Source organism: Lipomyces doorenjongii, assembly GCF_038497915.1.
Source record: "Lipomyces doorenjongii strain NRRL Y-27504 unplaced genomic scaffold V1508scaffold_45, whole genome shotgun sequence".
In the NCBI taxonomy this organism is placed as follows: Eukaryota; Fungi; Ascomycota; class Lipomycetes; order Lipomycetales; family Lipomycetaceae; genus Lipomyces; species Lipomyces doorenjongii.
Genome location: NW_027118112.1, coordinates 66909 through 87326, shown reverse-complemented (window position 1 = coordinate 87326; position 20418 = coordinate 66909). Strand labels below are relative to the sequence as shown.

Genomic DNA, 20418 nt, shown 5'->3' with positions numbered 1-20418 from the left:
GGCCGAAAATATACGTTTCGTAGAGGCATAAAATGCTGACCTTAATAGTATCCTTATGATCAGTCATGCGTATTCCGATCATAAAAGATGCTTCGCGGGCTTTCTTCATAAATAACTATCTGCGTAAAGGTCTGCCATGCCTTTTCCGTGGTACCTTTTCCAACTTTCCAGCGCTCTCGAAATGGATCACGCCATCAACAGTTAACGCAAGCAATACACAGCTAAATTTGTCGTACTTCCTTTCACTAATCGACGCTAGTGGAAAGGATCCATTGGTTGATGTGGAGAGTGGACGGTTTAATCACAATTCCCACTTGAGGTCGTCGACTCCGACGAGTCCGGATGGCCCACAGGGATTTTTCCGCACTCAAATTCCGTTATCGTTGTTTCTGAGATTGCAATCTGTGACAGACGTTCCTAAGGAGTACGGGAATTTATATCTTGCGCAGACACCGTTACTGAGCTGTTTACCAGCATTGTCCGAGGATTGCCTGCCAAAGCCCAAATATTTGCCAGATACGAGTTATATATATGGGTCTAGCGCATGGATAGGCAGCAATACATTCACACCGCGACACTTTGATCCGAATGAGAACCTATATGTGATGGTTGGAGGCAAGAAGAAAGTTGTACTATGGCAACCGTCCTTTGTTGGTGAAGGCCAAGGAAAGCGACGAGGAGGGTTAAGCAATGATAATTTCAGCCCTCCTGCATTGGGCGAGACTCCGTGGGACATAGTGGTAATAAATCCAGGTGATGGACTTTATATACCAGAGCGATGGTGGCATGAGGTTGAGAGTTTAGGGACCGGAGTAGCGGCTAGCGTGAGTTATACATACCGCTTATTCGTAATTTTAAAAAATGCTTTTTAACAGTTTACTGATAGGTGAATTGGTGGTTTCGAGAACCAGCGAAGTAAACGCATTTTACTTGTTGAGCAATACACGTGCCAGACCTCAGTGTGCCGCAGAGAATCAAATAGTGAGGCATATGCGAATTCACAATCTCAATACTGCACTTTAGTGCCTTTTAAGTCCTGGACAGTTTGGTTGCAGATGTTACTTACTGACGGACCGGGGCATTATTGTGATTTAATTTACCAAGGCCAAATTCATGCAGTTTTGTTTCTGGCAGAAATAATATGGTCGTAGACCCGTCCCTGCATAGAAGGCGAACGGAATTATTAAAGATACAGCAGAGGAGTATGTTGGCGGCCCAGCGCCAATCCGCATCGAAGTACTTATTGTGGAAACAGAGATTTACGCTCTCGAGCTGCTCAACATACCAGAAACTTGACCGACTGAACTGTACTAAACGACGATGCGTCACTTGATCTCGAGGCGTAGCGACGTACACCACCGCAGGCCAAAGTCCAAGAAAGACGCTACCTGTTAAAGTGGCCGTGCGAACATACCAAGTACTCTTGTCAGTTATAGCTTTATGGCTGTTCACGATACGATATCGCTGGGGTTTTCCCATATCGCATATCGTATCGCCGACTTGACGATATCGTATCGCCGTATCGCCTAAAATACGTTACGATAAAGCGGAAGGATAAATTCCTGAAATTAACTTCACGCTGTAGAAATTTTTTTGCCAATTTACATCCTAGATCATTATCCACATCTTTTTTTGTCCGCCATGACTGACGGACGCTTCAGCAGTTCACCGAGGAGTCAAGAGCTTAGTGGCCTTCCCCGCCGTTCCCGTCGTGAACTTGATTATTACTGGCTTAATGATGGTAGTGACGAGGAAGCGGAGTCTCAAGATCGACTTCCTAGTCCTCGATTGGCCGCACAATCGAAAGTTGATAGCTCTATCGATGATGTCGCAAGCAATGTCTTCCCTGAAGAATCAGCTTCTCAGTTATTTACAGACACGTCCGCTGCTGATACCGCCTCCAGTATCTCCCAAAAATCGCGACCGAGACCTGCTACAGATTGGCTTTGGGGATACTTTAATGTTACAGTGGTACCCCATAAGCAATTTATCAATAGGAGATCTAAGAAACTGGAAGATGAGAACGAGATTCGCTGTCAGCAGCCTGGCTGTGCCTGGACGACTTTCAATTCTGTGAGGGGAACATCAACTAGTAATATGAAGCTTCATCTACAAAAGCATGGCACTGCAAAGGGTATTATGGTTTCGCCTCCCGGACAGAGAACAGTCATTGCCGCTTGGAAGCAAAGCTGAGCTCTCGCATCAAGCGGAAAGGAATCTAGTCCGATGGACGGTGACAGAGTTGCAGCCTTTTACTAGAAAGACCGGCATTTCGCTCAATCTTTGCAGATCTCCCCGGAGTTAAAAATCCTGGAGTTACACTATGAGGAGTTAGCTGCTACGTGCAATACAATTGCACTTCCCTTAGATGCGTGGACCAGCAAGAACTCTATCGCAATTCTCGCGGTCATAGAGCACTGGCTAAATCAAGACTTTGAACACCAAGAACGCTTTCTTGAGTTCAAAGAGATTGAAGGTGCGCACAGCTGAGAGAATACGGCAGAGATGATAGAATGAGCACAAGCTCTTAACGATTACTGCCGACAATGCGAGTAATAATGAGACATTAGTCTCAGAACTCTATTTTAATCTTTCAAGAAAGTAAATAGAACACATGGCATCGTTTCAGGCAACAGGGCCATACGACTTCAAGGTATTGATAGTGTCTGGTACATGTCCTATATCTCATTGTTAAGAAAATACTGTCTGCTCTGGAATCAGGTGATAGCAAGAGTGCAAATGAGGCATGTGATCAACTTCGAGATGGTAAAGGGATTGGAGCACACACTGCGATGGCTCGACTTCGAATCCTTGCTCTTTAGATTGCAAGAACACCTCAACGAAAGCAGAGCTGGAAGAATGTGTGTAGAATAAATAACTTGCCTGATAAGTTTATAGCGTATGATGGTGAAAACAGGTGGAACTCAGCTTATCAGATGCTAGATGATAGCCTTGCGTCAAAGAGGCAGATCGAGGAGTATATTCTATTACAGAATCAGATTCCTCCCTTCTCATCTGAAGACTGGCAGCATTTGCAGCAAGCACATAAAGTGCTTACAAAGTTTAACATTACCTGTGTCAAGTGGTACACCACAAATCCACGTTGAGCATCTATTATGAGCTCTCAGATCTTCTGGTGGATGCCGCTGAATGTAAGGAAGAATTTTAGGGCCCGAAGCCAGATATTGCGGCTGCCGTTGCAGCAGGTGTGGCCAAATACCAGAAGTACTATACTTTTAGGGATGATTCGGACACCTACTACGCAGCAGTAATACTAGATCCACGAGCTAATGTTACTGAAAGAGCTTGGCGACGATGGGGAGTCTATTGTGAATGCTATAAGGAAAGACATCACAATGAATATCCATCTCAAGTAGAGCTGGAACCACTTTACTCATCGTCAGAGATGCAGACGACTTTAGAGAACAGGATGTCGCAAAGAGTACAGCACGGAAGAGAGCATCGTTCTGATATATTGCTGTGACAGGACTAGCCACGAAAGATAAGGGTTGGCGGTGCTCTTGGTGGAAAGCACATCAAGGAGAGTTTCCTCGGATGGCACTAGCAGCGCGCGATTACCTTGCAATTTAGCGTCAGAAGCTGCTGTCGAAAGAGTGTTTAACAAAGGACGAGATAAGTTGGGTCTCAGGAGGAACTCGAGGCACTCAATGAGCGCAGAAACGATGAGAATCCAAATGTTGATGAGAGATGGATATGCCTGTGGAGATAAGTGGTAGATGAGGGCCTGACGTAGCAATAGCGAAACAGGACGAGGTTATCTAGAGTTCACCATGGGGCTCTAATTTAGATGCAACTGGCGCTAGAACTAGAGGATCAGGCGGGCCAGAAAGTTATTTGACGTAATTATATTGTTAGCAAAGGAACACAGAGGGCAAAAAGAAGGATCTATCGAATATGACCAATATAACTCGTAAATATCTATGCTTGGGGCTATAGCCCACGAAATTAGTAATTACTGACTCAGTCTTTATACCCAGAATTTTCCCATGACGCGGATCACGTGCAAATTAGGCGATACGGTACGATATTCATTATCAATATTGTATATCGCATTGCCTGATTTGATATCTTGACGATAATATCGCCTAATTTATCGCCAGGAATATTTCTCTGGCGATATCGTGACCAGCCCTATATAGCTTCAACGCCGCATAGGTGAAGCAACGAATCAAAGCAATTCCGCAGTAAGTCACAAAGACAGAATACAAGGAAATTCATGGTACTACAAATTGAGAGCCGCAAGCGACTTCTATTGCTCCTCGACGTAGATAGCCCGTTGATATCATCATCTCAATAAAAAGAATAGTTATATAAAAGCGCAAAATAATTTATATCAGTAAGTTGAATTCAAATTAGAATCGTACGCTGAAGTATTCCAGATGGGCTATTGGCCACGTTGCTGTGGTAAGGAGAATCCGTCCAAGGAATACCGCATATCAGCAACAAGGCGGAGAGCCGCCGGGCCACTTCACTGGGGACCTGAGGCCGTTCACCAGAGTATCATATCGACCATTATGGAATGAGATGCAGGGCTTCGCAAAAGGACGAACGTTCCTTTATTACTGATGCAATCTATCGATACCCACAATTGTTTTGAGTTTACGCTTACATGTTCAGGGGGCCAGCGTGAATGAAGGTAGCACGCTCTATGCATGATCGCACTACGTCTTAGTCATGACGGAGCCAAAGTCAACGCCACAACGAATAGTAGCATCACAAACATCATCTGCAGAAATACATTCCACGCGACCATTATAAACGCAAATGCACTGAGATTCGACTGTGTTGAGTTTAATTTTACCCCGTTCAGCAAAGAATAGATATCTCTACAATATTTCAAATCGTACGAACCGCACGCAACACATCGAAAAATGCCCCGCATCAAAACTCTCCGAACGAAGAAGCCACCAGAAGGTTTCGCCGAGATCGAAGACACGCTTCTTGACTTCGCCAACAGGCTCAAAGACATTGAAACCACTTCGCACGAAGGCAAGCGCAAAAATGAATCTCTCTGGCCCGTTTTCCAAATCACTCACCAGCGATCACGGTATATATACGACTTGTATTACACACGCGAGGCGATATCGTCGGAACTTTATCAGTGGTTGTTGAAGCAAGGGTATGCGGATGGGAATTTAATTGCGAAGTGGAAGAAACAGGGATATGAAAAGTTATGCTGTCTAAGGTGTATTCAAGCCAAGGAAAATACTTTCAATGCTACGTGTATTTGTCGGGTACCGAAGAGCAAATTGGATAAAGACAAAGTCGTTGAGTGCGTTACATGTGGATGCAGAGGGTGTGCTAGCTCGGATTAAATATTTGTGTCCAGATGATACTGTGAGTGTGTACGATTATATACTGGTGCGACTGGATTATACAGGTTTATGGCATTTGGGAACGTTAATGGGCACGTTGCTTGTACATCTATTTCTTGAATTTTTGCTTTGCTGTGTTTTGGCATTGCTGTAATCTAGAAAAAAAAATTTAAACCCATGATATATATTAAAATATAATATTAATACAAGCTATGAACGAACTGACTATGCTAACCATCGTGTTTAAACGGCCATCCTACCGCTGCCTCACTCGATACCCAGAATTGATCGAAATAAAGAATCATACTAATACACATATACATGAAGCGAATAGTTATAAGATAAATCAAACTCAAAAGACACAAATGGTAACATGAACATCATTAAAACTCCGTCAACAAAAATTAATCACGTGAAAATAAATCCAAAAAATCAATCACCATTCTCTATCCGATACACCTATATTTCGCCGCCATCACTCTTTTTTCAGTGTCAATTTGCTCTCTAGAACGTCATATTCCGAAACAGCGGTTGCGGTCTTACGTCAGATACAACTTCCTCTTCGGTGACAGTTTTCCCAGCACCATCTTCGTTGGTGTCGACAGACTGGTTCTCACGTGCCTCGTAAATCTGCAGTTTTTGCCGGTTGATCATCATAGCTCGCTTCACAACTTGGCAAACGTCTACACCGAAAACGTTAGCAACCGAGCCGTCGCCAGCACGCTTACTGACTGCCCCGCTGCCTCGTCTCTCCAAGCTGCTTTCTAATGGCCAGAAATCGTCAAAATAGAACTGCGGCCGCTCCTGTTTTGATCGTTTGTCTGGAGATCCGAAGCAAGCGCGAGATATCTCGTCATCCTCATCCGTTAATAAGATCGCGCCGGATCCTGACGTGATTGGCATGCCCGGGTCGTCAAATTGAAGCGACTGTGCTAGTAACTTCCGCTGTGGCGAGAGAAATTGTTGCTGCTGTCGTATGTATATCGGCGATCCAAAAGGAGATGATATTTTTGTCGCACCGGTCGGTCCTCGTAACGGCGAGAATGGATTCGCGAGGTCGTCGAGCGCAGATTGTGGCCTTGGCGGCGATTGATGAATAATGGAGTTATGTAGATGGAGCTGTACTTGGTCGCGATTCGGGGATGAACCGAATAAATAGTATGAAGTATCATCATTCTGCTCTGGTAACATATTGGGAAAGTTTGAATTAAAGGGATGCGCTGCCGTACAATTGCTCTTAGTCAATGTGTCCGGTGACTCCGTCACGTTTCCTCTGTAGTCGGCTGTGCTGGCAGACACGTCATGATAGTCAGGATCGGTGCGGTCATCGTGGTACTCATCGTCTTCGTCGGCGTCTGTATCAGTCGACGAATAATGTGCTGTGGTGCTCTCAACTGATGCTGGTATCTGCGCGTACATAGATTTTGCTTGTTTTTGTTGCTTAGCAATTGATGCTGGCTTGTTGACCTTGTTCCGCGATGCATTTGTGTTCGGCTTCTTCTGAATGATCGATGACGCTGGTAATAATAATGAGTAGGGGTTTGGATTTGCCGGAGTAAGTGGCATCATCGACGCGGGTGACGATGATGTCGTGAATGACAGACCAGGAACAACCTGTGAGGATGTCGAAATCGTTGATGACATAACTATTCGGGAGGCCGGTCTTAACGGGGTCGCAAAGTCATATTTTGACACGTCATTGTGAACTTTCTTGTCATCACGGGCACGCTTTGCTAGTATTTCCGGTGATGACCATTGCATCTCGTCCGCTGCTGAGCGATCGTGAAGAGTCCGTTTTTGAGGCCGAGTGACAAACTCATTGTACGGCAGTCCCACCTGGCCGGGCAGTTCCTGCGAGAGCTGATGCGGTGAAGGCGTAGCAGAGCCCCGTGATGCCTGCTCAATTGGCTTTGATGGATTTGCACGCGCAAGCGTCGGTGACGAAGACGCGTCCGGACCACCATCATAGCTTGACGTAGACGACGTCTTCTGACTGCCAATATTGACAGTATTACTTTTCCGCGGACGTCCTTTCATAAATAAGTACTCACACCCTGGCTCCACTATCCAATAGTTTCCTTTGCCTGGGTCATCCTTCGGCCTCTCCTGTTTTGAAAACGCTTTATTCAAGGACAAATTATGTCTTATCGAATTCTGCCAACCAGCGTCACACTTTCTATACCACGCAAATGTGTCGTTGATCCACTTGTAAATCTGAGATAGCGTAAGCCGACGATTTGGGGCTCGGAGGATCGCCATTCCGATAAGCGTCGCGTACGAAAACGGCGGTTTATCACCATCGTCGTAGACCGGCGGCATCAGATGAGGAGGAGGAATCTCAGCTGACGGGTTTGGCGCGTCGGGACTGACATTTTCTTTTGACGACGAGGAAGAAGCGGAGTTGTATGCGGATACCGCCAGCGTCGCTAGCGACGGCGTCGAAAAAATATGCTGAGCGGCTGCAGCGGTCGACGATAGTTGACGGGTGCCGTGTGCTGTTGTAGATGTCTGTCGCTTCACCGGTGATAGAGCGGAGTTGAAGTTCGAGTTGGGCGCGTTATGTGACGCGGTATGGCCGGCAGACTGAGGACGCGATTGCGCGATATTGACGGCAATCGACGTCAACGGAGGAGGAGGCAGATGGACGGACGAAAGAGAACGCATCATATTCTGGCTCGAGGGTTGACCGGGAGCACGGAGCGTCACTGGAGCAGACGGAACAGTGGCCGACCGGCGCGCGAGCTTTGACGGCGAGCGCGTCGACTGCTGCGACGGAAGCGAGGCAGGAGCAGACGGTAGCATGCTGAGATGCGCGAGCTAGCTGAATAGCGTCAGCGGGGACGAGATCACGATACTTGACGTGATGAAGGTGGAGCAGATGGGAGTGGTGTGGGAACAACGGCGAGAAAGAAAACGGGCGGGAAGATGTGGGAGACGTGCCGGTCGAGTCAGGTGGAGCGATGTCAGATCCTTCTGCATGTCCCAGCGGTCCTTAGCATCAAGCAATGAGGCAGCCACGCGCGTCCCAAATCCGGCAATCTGTCAACGCCTCGCCCACGCCTCGTCGCGTCCCTGTCGCGTTCCCTCACCACGCCTCAAATCGTCGCTACCCCTACTTGGTCGGCGTCCTACACATGCCCCAAAGCATGATTCTGCATCCAGACAAACATTAACGCGTCAGAAGCTCAACGTATGGGAACATAAAATAGGAGCGCCCTGCTATAGGGGCTCGACGGATACCATTTTGTGCATACAGCAGTGCTTGGTTGGGCAAACTGATGGCTGAAATGTCTGCCGTATTTCGGCTCAAAGTTTTCGCAAGAACGCGCAGTATTCAACCACCTTTAAGAGACTGTATCATTGTCGGCGTGCCTAAAAAACGCGTCTCACAATCCTGCTGGCGGACTGCAGGCTTACGGGATCTGCATTGCTAATTCTGGCAGCGGCTGCTGTTCTGGTGGTTCTACAGCCTCAATAATCGTCCTCCTTTTCGGTTTTTAATAAAGAATTGCGATGCACTCAAGTGCAGAGATTTTCTGACAATTCAGGAGACAAATATATCAAGTCCAGCAACTCAAGCTAGCCATTATAAATCTACTCGCAGCGTAATACTTGTTGCCAGCGAGAACGAAATGTCTGATCATATCCGCGCGCCCAGTGCCTGAACCCCGGTAGCGGAGGCTACAAGAACCACGTGAACGCGCTGTCATGCAATTAATGTTGCAATCGGACCTTCGGAATGTTTTGCGTCACATTCTTATTCCGGAAGACGCACGCATCATAATCACCCAGATTTCACGCGTCGTACCGCATTGTCGATTATGAAAGGCAGGAAATATTCCTGGTGGCCTTTGCTATCGTCAACAAAACATAAATTAGTCCTTCGATAATATTAAATTAAATTACAACATTTAACTGATCTAAGGCACAACAAAGCAACAAAACTCCGAAAAACCGAGAATTTATGACTACAATATCCATTCGATCTATAGTATAACAATTCCTTTCATCATCTGCGTACTTAAACTCCGGATCGGTAAACGTTGGCGCGCTGATGACGGAATTGAATTGAGTCTCTGCGCTCCAAGACCATCAGGGCCTTATCAAGAGCATGCTGGGTGTACCCTTTCTGCTCAAAGTTAGTCCATGTCTGTCAAAGATCTCAAGTCACAATACATACTCCAGTGACAAATTCCCGGATAAGTGTCTGGTACGACGTACTCCATCCAATCGGCAATCGTCTCTTCAATTCGGCCTCAATCTTGTTAACCTCTTCAACAAGCTCTTGTCTCGACCCGGCACCCTGCCCAACAGCATCCATAGTCGACGCCAAAAAGAGTCGCAGCGCCTCATCGACGTGCTCCTCCCTTGCAACAGGCGACAACTGGAGCTTAGCCAGCGACTCTGAGATGCGGATAATAGCTTCAAGCTGACGGACAGTGATAGGAATACTTGACCGCTCGTTCGCGTCTTGTTCGACTTGTTGCACCTGTTTCCTGATGCCAACAAAGTGACTCGACAGCTTTTCTGCTGCCTCAGGAGATAACCGCGGCGCGCAACGTGCCTTGCAGTACGAAATGTACCGTCTCATCTTCTCAATTGGAATCTCGCCGGCCTGCTCCTGCGCAGTTGTAGCTGCAGTATTCTGGTTCATGTGAATATTCATAACATGCTTCGCAATAGACTGATCCCGGCCTTCGTTATGATCATCTTTCACGATAAAAATCATGTCGAAACGGGACAAAATCGTTGTCTGGAAATCTATATTCTCTCCAGGAGTTTTCATATCGTCATACCGTCCAAAGATTGGGTTCGCGGCCGCGAGAACACTTGTACGCGAGTTCAAAATCGTAGTGATACCGGCCTTGGCGATCGAAATTGTCTGCTGCTCCATAGCCTCGTGAATAGCGACACGATCTTCGTCACGCATTTTGTCGAATTCGTCGATGCACACAACGCCTCCATCCGCGAGAACCATCGCACCACCTTCGAGATAAAAATCACGAGTCGTACTGTCTCTCTGCACCGAAGCTGTTAAACCGGCTGCCGACGAACCTTTGCCAGAAGTGTATATAGCAATTGGAGCTACTTTCTCCACGAACTTGAGAAGTTGGGATTTAGCGGTACCGGGATCCCCGAGCAAGAGGACATTGATGTCACCTCTAAGACGCATTCCATCCGGCAAAATCTTCTTTGAACCTCCCATCAGCAAGCAACCAATTGCCTTTTTGATATCAGCATTGCCGTAGATCGAAGGAGCGATACTATTAGCGAATATTTCGTACAGTCTTGGATGACGGGACAGAGCAAGGAACTCCTCTTCCTCCTCATCAGTAAACGATGCTGATGCCTTGCTGTTATGATCAACGTCGACTTTTAAACCAACCACTCGGACATATGGGTTGCGAATGGCAACAGCTTTACCGGTACCCTTCGCCGACGCCTTAGATTGATAGATCGAGTAAATCCCCATAACAGTACAACGACTACCCGGAACTACTTTGTTCGTGAGATTTCGGTCTGCCGATAGAATAATGTGCCGAGGAAGTTCACCGACAGGAACCATATCGGGTGCCTCCTGTAGCTTCAGAACCTGCTGATCGACAAAAGTGCACTTTTCATGAATAATAATAAACGGATCGACGCCGCAGTTTTTGTCGCCTGTAGGGCCGGCTGGAGCTGGACACGCACGAGGCATCTGCACGCCCGAGAACCCACCCCCAATAAAAAGTCGCTCGACATGCTGACAGGATTTACACATCAGATGTAGAACGGTTGCTTTCGAAGATAATGTGGACGCGCCGATGACGATTCCCGGTATCCTGACAAGCTTGGAAATGTGTGTCGAGTCCAACTCGCGGATTGGCAGAGGATTGGCGTTCGAGGTTAAAATGACCTGGCATGCAGGTACTTCACGACTAACGTCATCCTGAATCCGAGTGTCATCTGCTCCAGTTGCAATGGTGGATTTGGAGCCAGGGAAGACGATACGGCGGGCGACGTCACGGACAGCCGATTCAAACTAGTATTATTAGCTCAAAATAGTGGCCACGACAACAACAACAACAGCAAGGGGCTTACCAATGGTAAAAGTTCAGAGGGTTCATTATTCAGTCTATGAGCAAGATCCTCATTGTATGAAATAACATGCGCCATATCGACAGAGAGCAAATACTGCTTGACAAGAATATTCTCGCGGAGTTGATCTCTTCGAAATCGTCAGCATTCACTTCAGTCGCTACTGCACCCGTTCCAGTATGTCCTACCGATAGATGAAGTCGCCATCGATTCTAAACTCCAAGATGAAATCATGAAAGCATTGCTCTGTCTCGAGACGCGATTCATCGCCGGGAACCTCGCCCGGCGGCAGAACCGTGGCAGAGAAAACACGAGGCTGGTCGAACGACATTTTGTTCACTCGCAAACTAAACTGCAAGAGTTAGAAAATAAAGGTTTGCTTTGATGTAGGGCGGAGCAGAGTGATGTTGAATTAAGATGACGACGCCGATGCCGATGCTGGATAGCAAGGGATAAGTGCGAACGCGTCGCGTCACTTCAAAATTAAAGACGCGTCTTGGGCTAAACGCTGGTCCCTTATAGTGCGCAGGATCTGTGGCTGGTGATCATGTGGCGCAGCCTACAGTCACCGGACAAGATTTTCCGTCCAGATCACCTAAGTAGCGAGCAGTTCGCCGATATTTTATTAGGTGGGTTAAATGGCTTATCAGTGCCATTTCAACTATACTATAATATAGCTTTTAAACCGCACGCACGGAGTGTCATCTGTTTCTTTCTAATTCGCACTAGCGAGAGTTATCAAATGAAACAGAGAGAAGAAATTCAATCAAGTCCGATACGGTGTCAAGGATAAACTTTTTTATATTTTACACCAACATGAATACATCGAGAAAATTAGAACATCGAAATACCATCTACCGACCCGTCTAGTAGAAACTATAGACCTGTTAGCACCAATAAATATTACTGCATATGATGTCTGCACATACGTAGAAGGTCTGTTAGGGCTGAAAAGTTGCTTCGACTTGATAACACGATGCGGGAGAGGGAATTTGAGGCCAGGAGTAAGGAGCTGCTTGATATACTGACGTTTTACGTCCTCGGACTTCTCCAACTCGACGACCTTGAGAATCTATACACAAAGTTAATATCTATTCCCTATAATTCGACACCGTCGAACAACGTACATGAATGCTCCTGAATCGAGCTCTGTGTCGCGCAGCCATGTCCTGGTACAAGGACTCAACAGCAGAGGTGCGGGAAAGATCACGGTACTCTTTGTACATATTGTGGGTGCCAGAGCGGGAGTCGTATCGAATCCAGATACCAAAGTTCTTGACTTTGGTAGGGCGTTTCTCGGAAATGACCCTCACGTTGACAATCTCACCTGTGGACTTCTTCACCTTTCGGAGCTGCTTCATGAAGTACCAGTATCTGGATTTGGCGACAACGCTGTTGGGTGCAAAAATCTGTAGACGGTAGAGCTTGGGAGCAGGATCAGTCTCGGTTGGCAAATGACGTCCAATGACCTAATTACACCGTCAGACTCCGGAATTGGCGATAATTAGGGATATTCGTTCTCGTTCACACAACTCATAATGCCGTAGTGACTCAACAACACCATTTCTCCATAATGACTTATATGATAATAACTCCCTCCTCTTTCCAATATTCCCATGTTGCTTGTAAACATACCTCGTATTCCTGAAGGCGACCCACTACAGTTATACGTTAGCAATCATTGTATACATATGTGCATTAGCTGCCCGAGATATTACTACCATCCCCGAACGAGTATCATCCAAGGAAAAGAAAGTATCACTCTCAAGAGCATATGATCGAGTCGCCAAAATACGTACTTTCGAATTATGATCCTTAGTGTCAAATAGGTGGAAGCTTCGTTAACCGCTGCGAGGATGGACGTAACGTAACTGAAGACTTGACTCGCTCTCACCGGTATGCAATTGAATCTACCTGTTGCATTGGGAGCTTGGTGGATGTGACTGCTTTTCATTCGGGGGCGCTGGACAACCCTATGTCTTGTCAGACCATGGCCCAGGGCTTTAGGTCTTAAAGCTAGTGAGCCGCACAACTTACCCACTGCATATGGTGCATGCACTTTAGTCCCGACAATTGTACCATCCCATCACCACTTTGAAATAACACGACATTTTTTGTCGCTATAAGGCTCAAACTAAAATAATCTACTAATTATACGTAAAAACCCACATACGAGTAATATTTCACTTCCAAATTGAAAATTGTTAGAATGTTTGTAGAATGAAAAAGGGGGTACATTGGTCCTTAACTATGGGAGACGAAAAATTTTGGCCGCGTCACATTACCCTACCTTGAGATGCATTACCCTGATTTTACAACTAGGCTAGCGTAATTTCCTCATAAGGAAATTCATTAGCTTAACCGGGAAATGGTTAAACGCGTAAACACATACACTAGTTCCGTGGAAAGGTCGCTAGCTTATTACCGTATCCTGTAGAATGTTTTGGGAGAACAAATTGTTTGGATGTGGTTTCTCTAGGTTTGAGGGCTTCGATTGTGGATTACAAGTATAAATAGATGTAATTGATAGCAGTGACGAACTCCTTTCTAGCTCTATTGTAATAGACCTTTCAAAATATACGTACCTTCGCTTCCAAGCAAATCAATATCTGCACGAACATCAATATATACATTCGCTATGGCTCGCCCGAGTAAGAAATCTGTACAGCGATCTATCATTGTAAGAAAGAACGTTCTGAGGAGATATGATGCAGTCAGGCAGGCCGCGCAGCCTACTGAGACGAGTCGTGATCAAGATGTCGAAGAGCTTGAAGTCGTCGAAGTCTGACTAGCTCAGTCCGAAATCGACAATGCTTTGAAGCGTTTGTCTTTTTACGCAGAAGCTGATAAGAGTTTGAAGTATACGACGCGGCCTGGCGTCGATACGAAGATTCAAAGCGAAATTTCGGAACATGGACTCGTCCATAAGACCCTTAACGGCTTTCAATTTTACAATGAGAGAGATATCAGCATGTCGTTGGATGACAACTTGAAGGACAATAACCAGGAGTATGAGCGCAGTCATGCTGCAAAAGAGGGGTTCCTGAATCAGCGGAATATTAACCAGAATCAAGAGAGCGATGGAGAAAGCGCGATCACTTCTGAGGAATGCGACGACTCTCCTGTCGACATTCGTGCGCTATTAAACAGGATCGAGATTCGCCTTCAGGGACGCAAGAAAATGCCAGCAGACGAGGTCTTGCAACTTACCGTACTAAAGCGTTACTTCATGGACCAAGTCAACGGAATGGGAAAGATTAAAGCTTCCATCAATGCCACATTTTACAGTTTTGACAAGAGTCAAAACATGGCGCGAGTCATCAGCGGATGGGGCAGTGTTTATGAACTTAACTTACTGAGTCGTTGCCTCCTTTCAGCAAACGTGGAAAGCACACTAAATGGAGATCAGCATTAGATGATGAAGATGTTCGCGAGCAATGTCGCACTTACTTTCGATCTCTTTCTACAAATTCCCGGACTGCGACCAAGCTTAAAGCGTATTACGAACAGGTTGTTTATCCCGAATTGAGTGGGTCAATGAATAAAGCGACTATTTCGTTGCATGCTATCACGCGGTACTTGACACTGTGGGGGTTCACTTTGAAGGCTCACACTAAGGATATCTACTACGATGGTCATGAACGTCAAGATGTTATTGAATATCGCAAGTCTTGGGCGTCGGCAATGATGAAGTACCGCACAAAAATGCGAGAATACGGTGGTGAGGATTGCAGTGAAGTCATATTGCCTGGCTTGACGATGGGGAGCACGAAATTGTCCAGGTAGCTCATGATGAATGCTATTTTAATAGCAATGACGATGTGACTGTTACCTGGACAGAAAAGGCGAGTCCGTCATAAAGAAGAAAGGCGCAGGCCTAGGTCTGATGGTCTCTGACTTCTGCTGCGCATGTCATGGTTCGCTGCAGTTTGAAGGCCGATACGCTCGGGAAATCATCGAGCCCGGGCAAAATCGGGATGGTTTCTGGGTGTCCAATGATATGGTCCAACAGCTTGACAAGGCTATCGAGATTTTCGGAAAGTCCCATCCCGGATGTGCTGGTCTATTTTGCTTTGATCAAAGCAGCAACCATCAGGCGCTCCCCCCCTGATGCTCTAGCAATTAGGAAATTTACTTTGAAAGATAGGAAGATGAAGGACTTCGTTAGACCGGGGTATTTCGAACTTAACGGTCAGTGTTATGTTCAGGAAATGTGCTACCCCGCAGGTCATCCAAAATTCGGTTGGCAGAAGGGCATCCGCACAATCTTAGAAGAGCGACAGCTCTTGCGTGACAAGCTGCCCCGACTGTGTCAGAAGAAGGCGGCAGAAATAGACCTGTCTAAGCCTACTGAATGCTGTGCGACTCACCTCTTAGCTCAGCAGCTCGACTTTCGATCGCAACCGTCGCGGCTAGAGATCGCTGTTAGGTCGCGTGGGCACTTGTTCTCAATGTATCCAAAATTTCATTGTGAATGCAACTTTATAGAACGAATTTGGAGGCATGCCAAAAGGCAAATGCGCGCGGAGTGCGATTATTCCTTCTCTAAGTTGAAGGCAAAGGTCCCCCGGACTTTGTCAGAGATTCCGGTCCAGCGCGTCCGCCATTTTGCTTGCATGGCATGGAGATATATACATGCCTACTCTATGGACCTTGATGGTAAGGCCGCGACGTTTGCCGCTAAAAAATACAAATCACATAGAAGGCTTCCTGATCTCGAAATCGAAATTGATTGATGTCAGATTACTCCCTTTGGAAGCATCGTCTGGGTTTAAGCGTCGCGTTTGTTGTCAACTTATGCTTTGTCGTATTTTCGCTTTGTTATATCTTGTTCTTCGTTGAGTTCTAGACGACGGTTCATATAATATATAGAAATGTTATTTCCGGAAGGATACGAAGCTTTCAACCCAGAAATTAGAGTTCGTACATTTGAGATAATTCGAAAATTATGGCCTGTAGGGTTAGGGTTACCTTTAATTGTCGGAACCCATGCACCATAGGAAACTGTAATGAGAAACCGGATTGATCATGGACTTAGCAATTTTCGTACGTGCTGCTGTAAATTCATGGATGCCAAGAGTAATTGGATTGGAATAGTGTTACTGATTTACTGTGTCGCTACGCAATTAATATGTTACTTCGTCAAGGCCACTGTTAGGAACGTAGTTAAAAGTAGAGCCCGAAATCATGGCTGTCTATGTTACTAACGAATAACAAATACTGTGCGTCTTCGTGGATATTTCTGCTTTCGTACTGGATGACAGAATTTATGATTCCGGAGACAACTGGCCATAAATTGGATATACAGAAGCCAAATCACAAAGACCGTCCAGAAACTTCAAGTTGAAACGGTGTCAAGAGCCAGAGACTATTTATTTCTCAAGCAGAATTCCATATGTCCTCAAATAAAACTAATCGGGACGTCCGCCAGTCCAAAGGAACGCTGAGCAGCTGACCGTCCCTGCCATAAATGCAATCCTCTGTTCCGGGTTGGTAGGTCAACCTTGTCGACCTTGCAAAAAAAACCCCGGAAACTGATGTGTAATAACTAATCGCGACAAGTGTATAAGGTCGATTGTATATAGCTAGTTAGTTAAAGTTTGGAGATGGGGTAAGGAATGGAGTCGACGGTTATGGTATGATACCATAGTTCTCATCATACATTCGCTGTTCATACGCCCAGCATTCAGTGAACCTATCCAAATCAACTGGTTCTTCCCGATCGTTCTGGGAATTCTAATAACGAGACATATATATCCACCTTTTATATCTCCGAAAAATGTCTCTACGAGTAACCCTTCTCAAGCGACCCCTCGACTCGTTCTACTTTGTCTATTTGTGTGCATTCTTCGTTTGAATAATTCGCGGCCAACAGCTAACTTTAATTGTAGTGTTCTTCACATATTTATTACAGTGATCATAGACTCGGCGGGAGTTATCCCGCCTGAATCCCGTCCGGCTTTCCAGAAGGGGCTGCTGAGAATACAGATTGAGGAAAACAAAGATCCATTAATGGCCAACGTGCCGGTGTGGCTATATACATTTATTGGAATCGAAGTGTTATTTCAGCTTCCTGTTTTCATTGGCGGTGCCTGGGGATTATACAAAGGTATTGAATGTTATAACCGATCTGACGACAAGACCTAATGTGTGCCCGACGAGCAGATTATAAAAAGACATATATAGCATTACTCATATATGGAGTAAATGCTAGTATCACCACGTTAGCGTGCATTGCGGAGTTAGCCTGGAACGAGGACTTTATGCTCACACGAGCTGAGCGGCAGAAATTGATATGGATCTACTTTCCGACGTTGTTAATTCCACTAATATTGACCGTCGACATGGCAGTTCGTATCGCCAAGTGGGACGTTCGTGATGCCAAACCAATAGGCAGGAAGAAAGACATGTGAAGTGTTCTTGCATCAAATAGAAATCTTCGTGACCATAATTTCTATATACACTGAAATCACCTACATCTTGTGCCTCCCCATAATGTGCTCCGGTAAGCAATACACAGGATTCACAGGCTCCAGGTTTTCGAACCCCAGCAGACTTAGCGCCGCAATGCCAAAATGAGTGTGGAAGACGTCAACCATGTCGCCCTTGCGGTCTGCTATTCCTCCTTGTTCGTCGTCTTGTGCATCCAATATAAATTCTCGCAGTTTTTGTCTATCAATCCAATCTAGCCGACCAAGTATCGCGAGAGAAGATAACACCCACCAAGAATAGCAAACGTCGGGTAGTTTTTCGGGACGTCCGTTCAAGCCACCAGCAGGAAGCTGTCGTTCGCATAGCCACCATGACAAAAGATCTTTATCCACTAGATCTAACCTATTTGCGATCGCTAGTGCTGCTAAACACGTGAATACTGCAAATTATCAGCATCTAATGCCTTCGTGCCTTGCTGAAATGAATACGTACCCCCGCCGGCATGACTTTCAGCTCCAGGCACGAAGCCGTAACCGCCATCGTAGTTCTTGCACTGATCAATATATTCGACTGCCTTAGCTACATCGAATTGATCTAATTTACCCAGAATAGAGAGACATTGCATTGCCGCGTACACGAAACGTGTGTCGACTTCATCTCCTGTCACGTCACCCCGAACAGTTCCAGTCTCTCGGTCCTGTAATGGCGCCACAACTATGGATGTTAGTAATATTAGTATACGTAGAGATCGGACGTACTTCATACATTTTGCAACAGTGTCAGCATCAACAGCATCTAATGCGTCTTCAATGAATAAAATCTGGATCGCAGATAGTGTGTATAGCAAATGTGGATCATGTCCGGGATGGGCACCAAATCCCCCTACATCAGGCATTAGTATGCCAACATTGTGCAATCCGACATGTATGCTTACCATTAGCGTGCTGACAGCTCTTCACGTACTCAATCACTTTTTCTCGTGCAAGCACATCGCGGGCGCCCATGAGATCCAGTGCAGTTAGGCCCCAGTATATTCCATCTAGGTGATTGCAAGTTAGTATATCACTCGCTGGCATTCTATTCGACTATATCGTACTCATTCGCAAATGTTCTGAGAGCCAATATTCCAATTCATCTTGTTTCTGAATATTGTTCATTAGCATGTGCGCTTTAGGTGAGGTCCACCGTCACATGGATGGTACCATTGATTGGCATACTTACGTTGTCAAGAGATTGTATGTACGCTATGTGCTTTTCTCGCATAAACTCGGGAGCCATTGCAGATCTAGGGATAATATGACTGGCAAATAGGTGTCAAGATAATAGAATCAATGCGATACAATTGGAAAGTGAATATGCGTACAATATGTGGCCAGTTCTGTGCCGCTTACTGTCTACGTTCTTGCCTTGTGGACATTTTTCCCAACCCAGATGGATGACGTCGTAAGGCCAAGCAAATAGGCACCTTTCCACATTACTGGACGAACATATCTAGACTTCAATATCCCAAAATATCTCCAATATTATTCATGTATACTATTTTATTTGCATTATATAGTGTCATAGTCCTTCCGTCGCTGTAGCATTTGTGCCGATCGTGGAATCACTGAATCCTACGTCGTATTGCCCAGCAATGATCACTTTGCAAGGAACTTTTACGATTTACTTGTATAAATATGCGCATTAAAAGACCCCAATAACTATATTTACAATCCTGTTCTAAACCGCAATAACTGTATATCCAAAGAGAGTGACTAGACCCATCCAGCCGCGATGATGTAAATGATATTGAACTCTTTTCCCTTCTTTCGTAACATTATGCTGGCATGCATTCGCATGTTATTCGCCTACTTCGATGGATCATTTCGTTGAATGCCAGCATAGCCGTGTAACCTGTGTGTGGGTAGCATTTCAAGGTATTTCACTAAGCACATCAGCACATATTCTCACAACTCTTTTTACCACAAATGGCAAGCCAAAATTGACATACGAGCCAAATCTCTGCAATCCTCGGTGGCGTTAACACCCCGGGTCTCATAGCAAAGATTCAGAGCGTCCCGGACGACGCGGAGCGCATACTGCTTGACCCACTGATGCTGTAACTCACTCTCTTGGGCGGCACGGAGCTGGACAGGGTCGTTGTAGTCGATGTCATCAAAGGAAACCTTTTTCCATCGCTTGAATTCTGTTATCGGTCAGCATCTTGTCATTTGACAAACAATGACATGCAGTATTACAGCAACTTACCTCCGTTCTTGGGAAGGTCGTGGTCTATGAAAGGCATTTTTTGACTGTTCAATAAAAGATTCCAATGACTAAACAATCTGAAAATAAATTCATAGGACGCTACTGGGATTGCAATTGTACTTTTAGCCTGCAGGTGCGGAGATTGCTTGCTCACTTGCAGACTCAGGGCGTAATGTCAGTCGGCAATTGCACATCGGCGTTGATTGGCCAGACCTATAGCGCTCAAGGGTTAGGGTTATGCAATTTACCCGCCAGGATTGCACACTTACATGATTTAGACGGCCACCAAACTGCGTGGGATGCATAACCCTAACCTTCTCGTGCC

General features: G+C 45.8%; 10 protein-coding genes across 10 annotated transcripts; 4 read left to right on the top strand and 6 right to left on the bottom strand.

Annotated features, from left to right (window-relative positions):
• Nucleotides 1–65: 65 nt before the first annotated feature.
• Nucleotides 66–919, top strand: V1508DRAFT_398892 (uncharacterized protein; the record flags this gene model as incomplete). Its single annotated transcript, XM_066938231.1, has 2 exons — nt 66–824; nt 887–919. 2 exons carry the CDS (start codon nt 66–68, stop codon nt 917–919), a joined length of 792 nt encoding a protein of 263 aa, XP_066794421.1.
• Nucleotides 920–1307: 388 nt separating this feature from the next.
• V1508DRAFT_205393 (uncharacterized protein) lies at nt 1308–2433 on the top strand. The gene has a single exon (XM_066936221.1). It carries the CDS (start codon nt 1642–1644, stop codon nt 2191–2193), a length of 552 nt encoding a protein of 183 aa, XP_066794420.1. The 5' UTR covers nt 1308–1641; the 3' UTR covers nt 2194–2433.
• Nucleotides 2434–4684: 2251 nt separating this feature from the next.
• On the top strand, nt 4685–5558 carry V1508DRAFT_421777 (G10 protein). The gene has a single exon (XM_066940925.1). The coding sequence runs from the start codon at nt 4893–4895 to the stop codon at nt 5334–5336; it is 444 nt and encodes a 147-aa protein (XP_066794419.1). The 5' UTR covers nt 4685–4892; the 3' UTR covers nt 5337–5558.
• Nucleotides 5559–5840: 282 nt separating this feature from the next.
• Nucleotides 5841–8138, bottom strand: V1508DRAFT_357839 (uncharacterized protein; the record flags this gene model as incomplete). Its single annotated transcript, XM_066937043.1, has 1 exon — nt 5841–8138. One exon carries the CDS (start codon nt 8136–8138, stop codon nt 5841–5843), a length of 2298 nt encoding a protein of 765 aa, XP_066794418.1.
• A 1056-nt stretch (nt 8139–9194) lies between these two features.
• Nucleotides 9195–11963, bottom strand: V1508DRAFT_389544 (MCM2/3/5 family-domain-containing protein). The gene is made up of 4 exons (XM_066937892.1): nt 11603–11963; nt 11418–11544; nt 9517–11358; nt 9195–9465 (listed from the first exon to the last, which is right to left on the bottom strand). Exons 1-4 carry the CDS (start codon nt 11743–11745, stop codon nt 9358–9360), a joined length of 2220 nt encoding a protein of 739 aa, XP_066794417.1. The 5' UTR covers nt 11746–11963; the 3' UTR covers nt 9195–9357.
• Nucleotides 11964–12027: 64 nt separating this feature from the next.
• Nucleotides 12028–13304, bottom strand: V1508DRAFT_389542 (60S ribosomal protein eL20). Its single transcript, XM_066937891.1, has 5 exons — nt 13214–13304; nt 13050–13072; nt 12542–12883; nt 12344–12486; nt 12028–12290 (listed from the first exon to the last, which is right to left on the bottom strand). Coding segments are annotated over exons 1-5 (519 nt in total). The 5' UTR covers nt 13215–13304; the 3' UTR covers nt 12028–12280.
• An 862-nt stretch (nt 13305–14166) lies between these two features.
• On the bottom strand, nt 14167–14710 carry V1508DRAFT_421766 (uncharacterized protein). Its single transcript, XM_066940924.1, has one exon. It carries the CDS (start codon nt 14437–14439, stop codon nt 14203–14205), a length of 237 nt encoding a protein of 78 aa, XP_066794415.1. The 5' UTR covers nt 14440–14710; the 3' UTR covers nt 14167–14202.
• Nucleotides 14711–16907: 2197 nt separating this feature from the next.
• V1508DRAFT_205230 (transmembrane protein 6/97) lies at nt 16908–18049 on the top strand. The gene is made up of 3 exons (XM_066936220.1): nt 16908–17252; nt 17306–17523; nt 17580–18049. The coding sequence occupies exons 1-3, from the start codon at nt 17194–17196 to the stop codon at nt 17825–17827; spliced, it is 525 nt and encodes a 174-aa protein (XP_066794414.1). The 5' UTR covers nt 16908–17193; the 3' UTR covers nt 17828–18049.
• Nucleotides 17494–19254, bottom strand: V1508DRAFT_421758 (terpenoid cyclases/protein prenyltransferase alpha-alpha toroid). Its single transcript, XM_066940923.1, has 6 exons — nt 19068–19254; nt 18943–18988; nt 18781–18885; nt 18612–18728; nt 18339–18560; nt 17494–18285 (listed from the first exon to the last, which is right to left on the bottom strand). Exons 1-6 carry the CDS (start codon nt 19122–19124, stop codon nt 17888–17890), a joined length of 945 nt encoding a protein of 314 aa, XP_066794413.1. The 5' UTR covers nt 19125–19254; the 3' UTR covers nt 17494–17887.
• Nucleotides 19255–19343: 89 nt separating this feature from the next.
• On the bottom strand, nt 19344–20262 carry V1508DRAFT_389532 (uncharacterized protein). The gene is made up of 3 exons (XM_066937890.1): nt 20094–20262; nt 19837–20031; nt 19344–19770 (listed from the first exon to the last, which is right to left on the bottom strand). The coding sequence occupies exons 1-3, from the start codon at nt 20128–20130 to the stop codon at nt 19694–19696; spliced, it is 309 nt and encodes a 102-aa protein (XP_066794412.1). The 5' UTR covers nt 20131–20262; the 3' UTR covers nt 19344–19693.
• Between the last annotated feature and the right edge of the window lie 156 nt (nt 20263–20418).

Bases quoted from the DNA above. Each gene is read 5' to 3' on its own strand.
- V1508DRAFT_205393 (XM_066936221.1), top strand. From the start codon at position 1,642: ATGACTGACGGACGCTTCAGCAGTTCACCGAGGAGTCAAGAGCTTAGT.
- V1508DRAFT_421777 (XM_066940925.1), top strand. From the start codon at position 4,893: ATGCCCCGCATCAAAACTCTCCGAACGAAGAAGCCACCAGAAGGTTTC.
- V1508DRAFT_389544 (XM_066937892.1), bottom strand. From the start codon at position 11,745: ATGTCGTTCGACCAGCCTCGTGTTTTCTCTGCCACGGTTCTGCCGCCG. The intron at 11,359-11,417 runs GTAAGCCCCTTG...TAATAATACTAG, and splicing joins CCTCTGAACTTTTACCATTG to TTTGAATCGGCTGTCCGTGA. The intron at 9,466-9,516 runs GTATGTATTGTG...AACTTTGAGCAG, and splicing joins TCCGGGAATTTGTCACTGGA to AAAGGGTACACCCAGCATGC.
- V1508DRAFT_389542 (XM_066937891.1), bottom strand. The intron at 12,884-13,049 runs GTATGTTTACAA...CGGTGTAATTAG, and splicing joins GTCGCCTTCAGGAATACGAG to GTCATTGGACGTCATTTGCC. The intron at 12,487-12,541 runs GTACGTTGTTCG...CTTTGTGTATAG, and splicing joins CTCGATTCAGGAGCATTCAT to ATTCTCAAGGTCGTCGAGTT.
- V1508DRAFT_421766 (XM_066940924.1), bottom strand. From the start codon at position 14,439: ATGACTGCGCTCATACTCCTGGTTATTGTCCTTCAAGTTGTCATCCAA.
- V1508DRAFT_205230 (XM_066936220.1), top strand. From the start codon at position 17,194: ATGTCTCTACGAGTAACCCTTCTCAAGCGACCCCTCGACTCGTTCTAC. The intron at 17,253-17,305 runs GTGTGCATTCTT...CTTTAATTGTAG, and splicing joins TCGTTCTACTTTGTCTATTT to TGTTCTTCACATATTTATTA. The intron at 17,524-17,579 runs GTATTGAATGTT...CCCGACGAGCAG, and splicing joins TGCCTGGGGATTATACAAAG to ATTATAAAAAGACATATATA.
- V1508DRAFT_421758 (XM_066940923.1), bottom strand. From the start codon at position 19,124: ATGGCTCCCGAGTTTATGCGAGAAAAGCACATAGCGTACATACAATCT. The intron at 18,886-18,942 runs GTACGATATAGT...GCAATCACCTAG, and splicing joins CTCAGAACATTTGCGAATGA to ATGGAATATACTGGGGCCTA. The intron at 18,729-18,780 runs GTAAGCATACAT...TGCCTGATGTAG, and splicing joins GAGCTGTCAGCACGCTAATG to GGGGATTTGGTGCCCATCCC.
- V1508DRAFT_389532 (XM_066937890.1), bottom strand. From the start codon at position 20,130: ATGCCTTTCATAGACCACGACCTTCCCAAGAACGGAG. The intron at 20,032-20,093 runs GTAAGTTGCTGT...GACCGATAACAG, and splicing joins CGACCTTCCCAAGAACGGAG to AATTCAAGCGATGGAAAAAG. The intron at 19,771-19,836 runs GTATGTCAATTT...TGATGTGCTTAG, and splicing joins GGATTGCAGAGATTTGGCTC to TGAAATACCTTGAAATGCTA.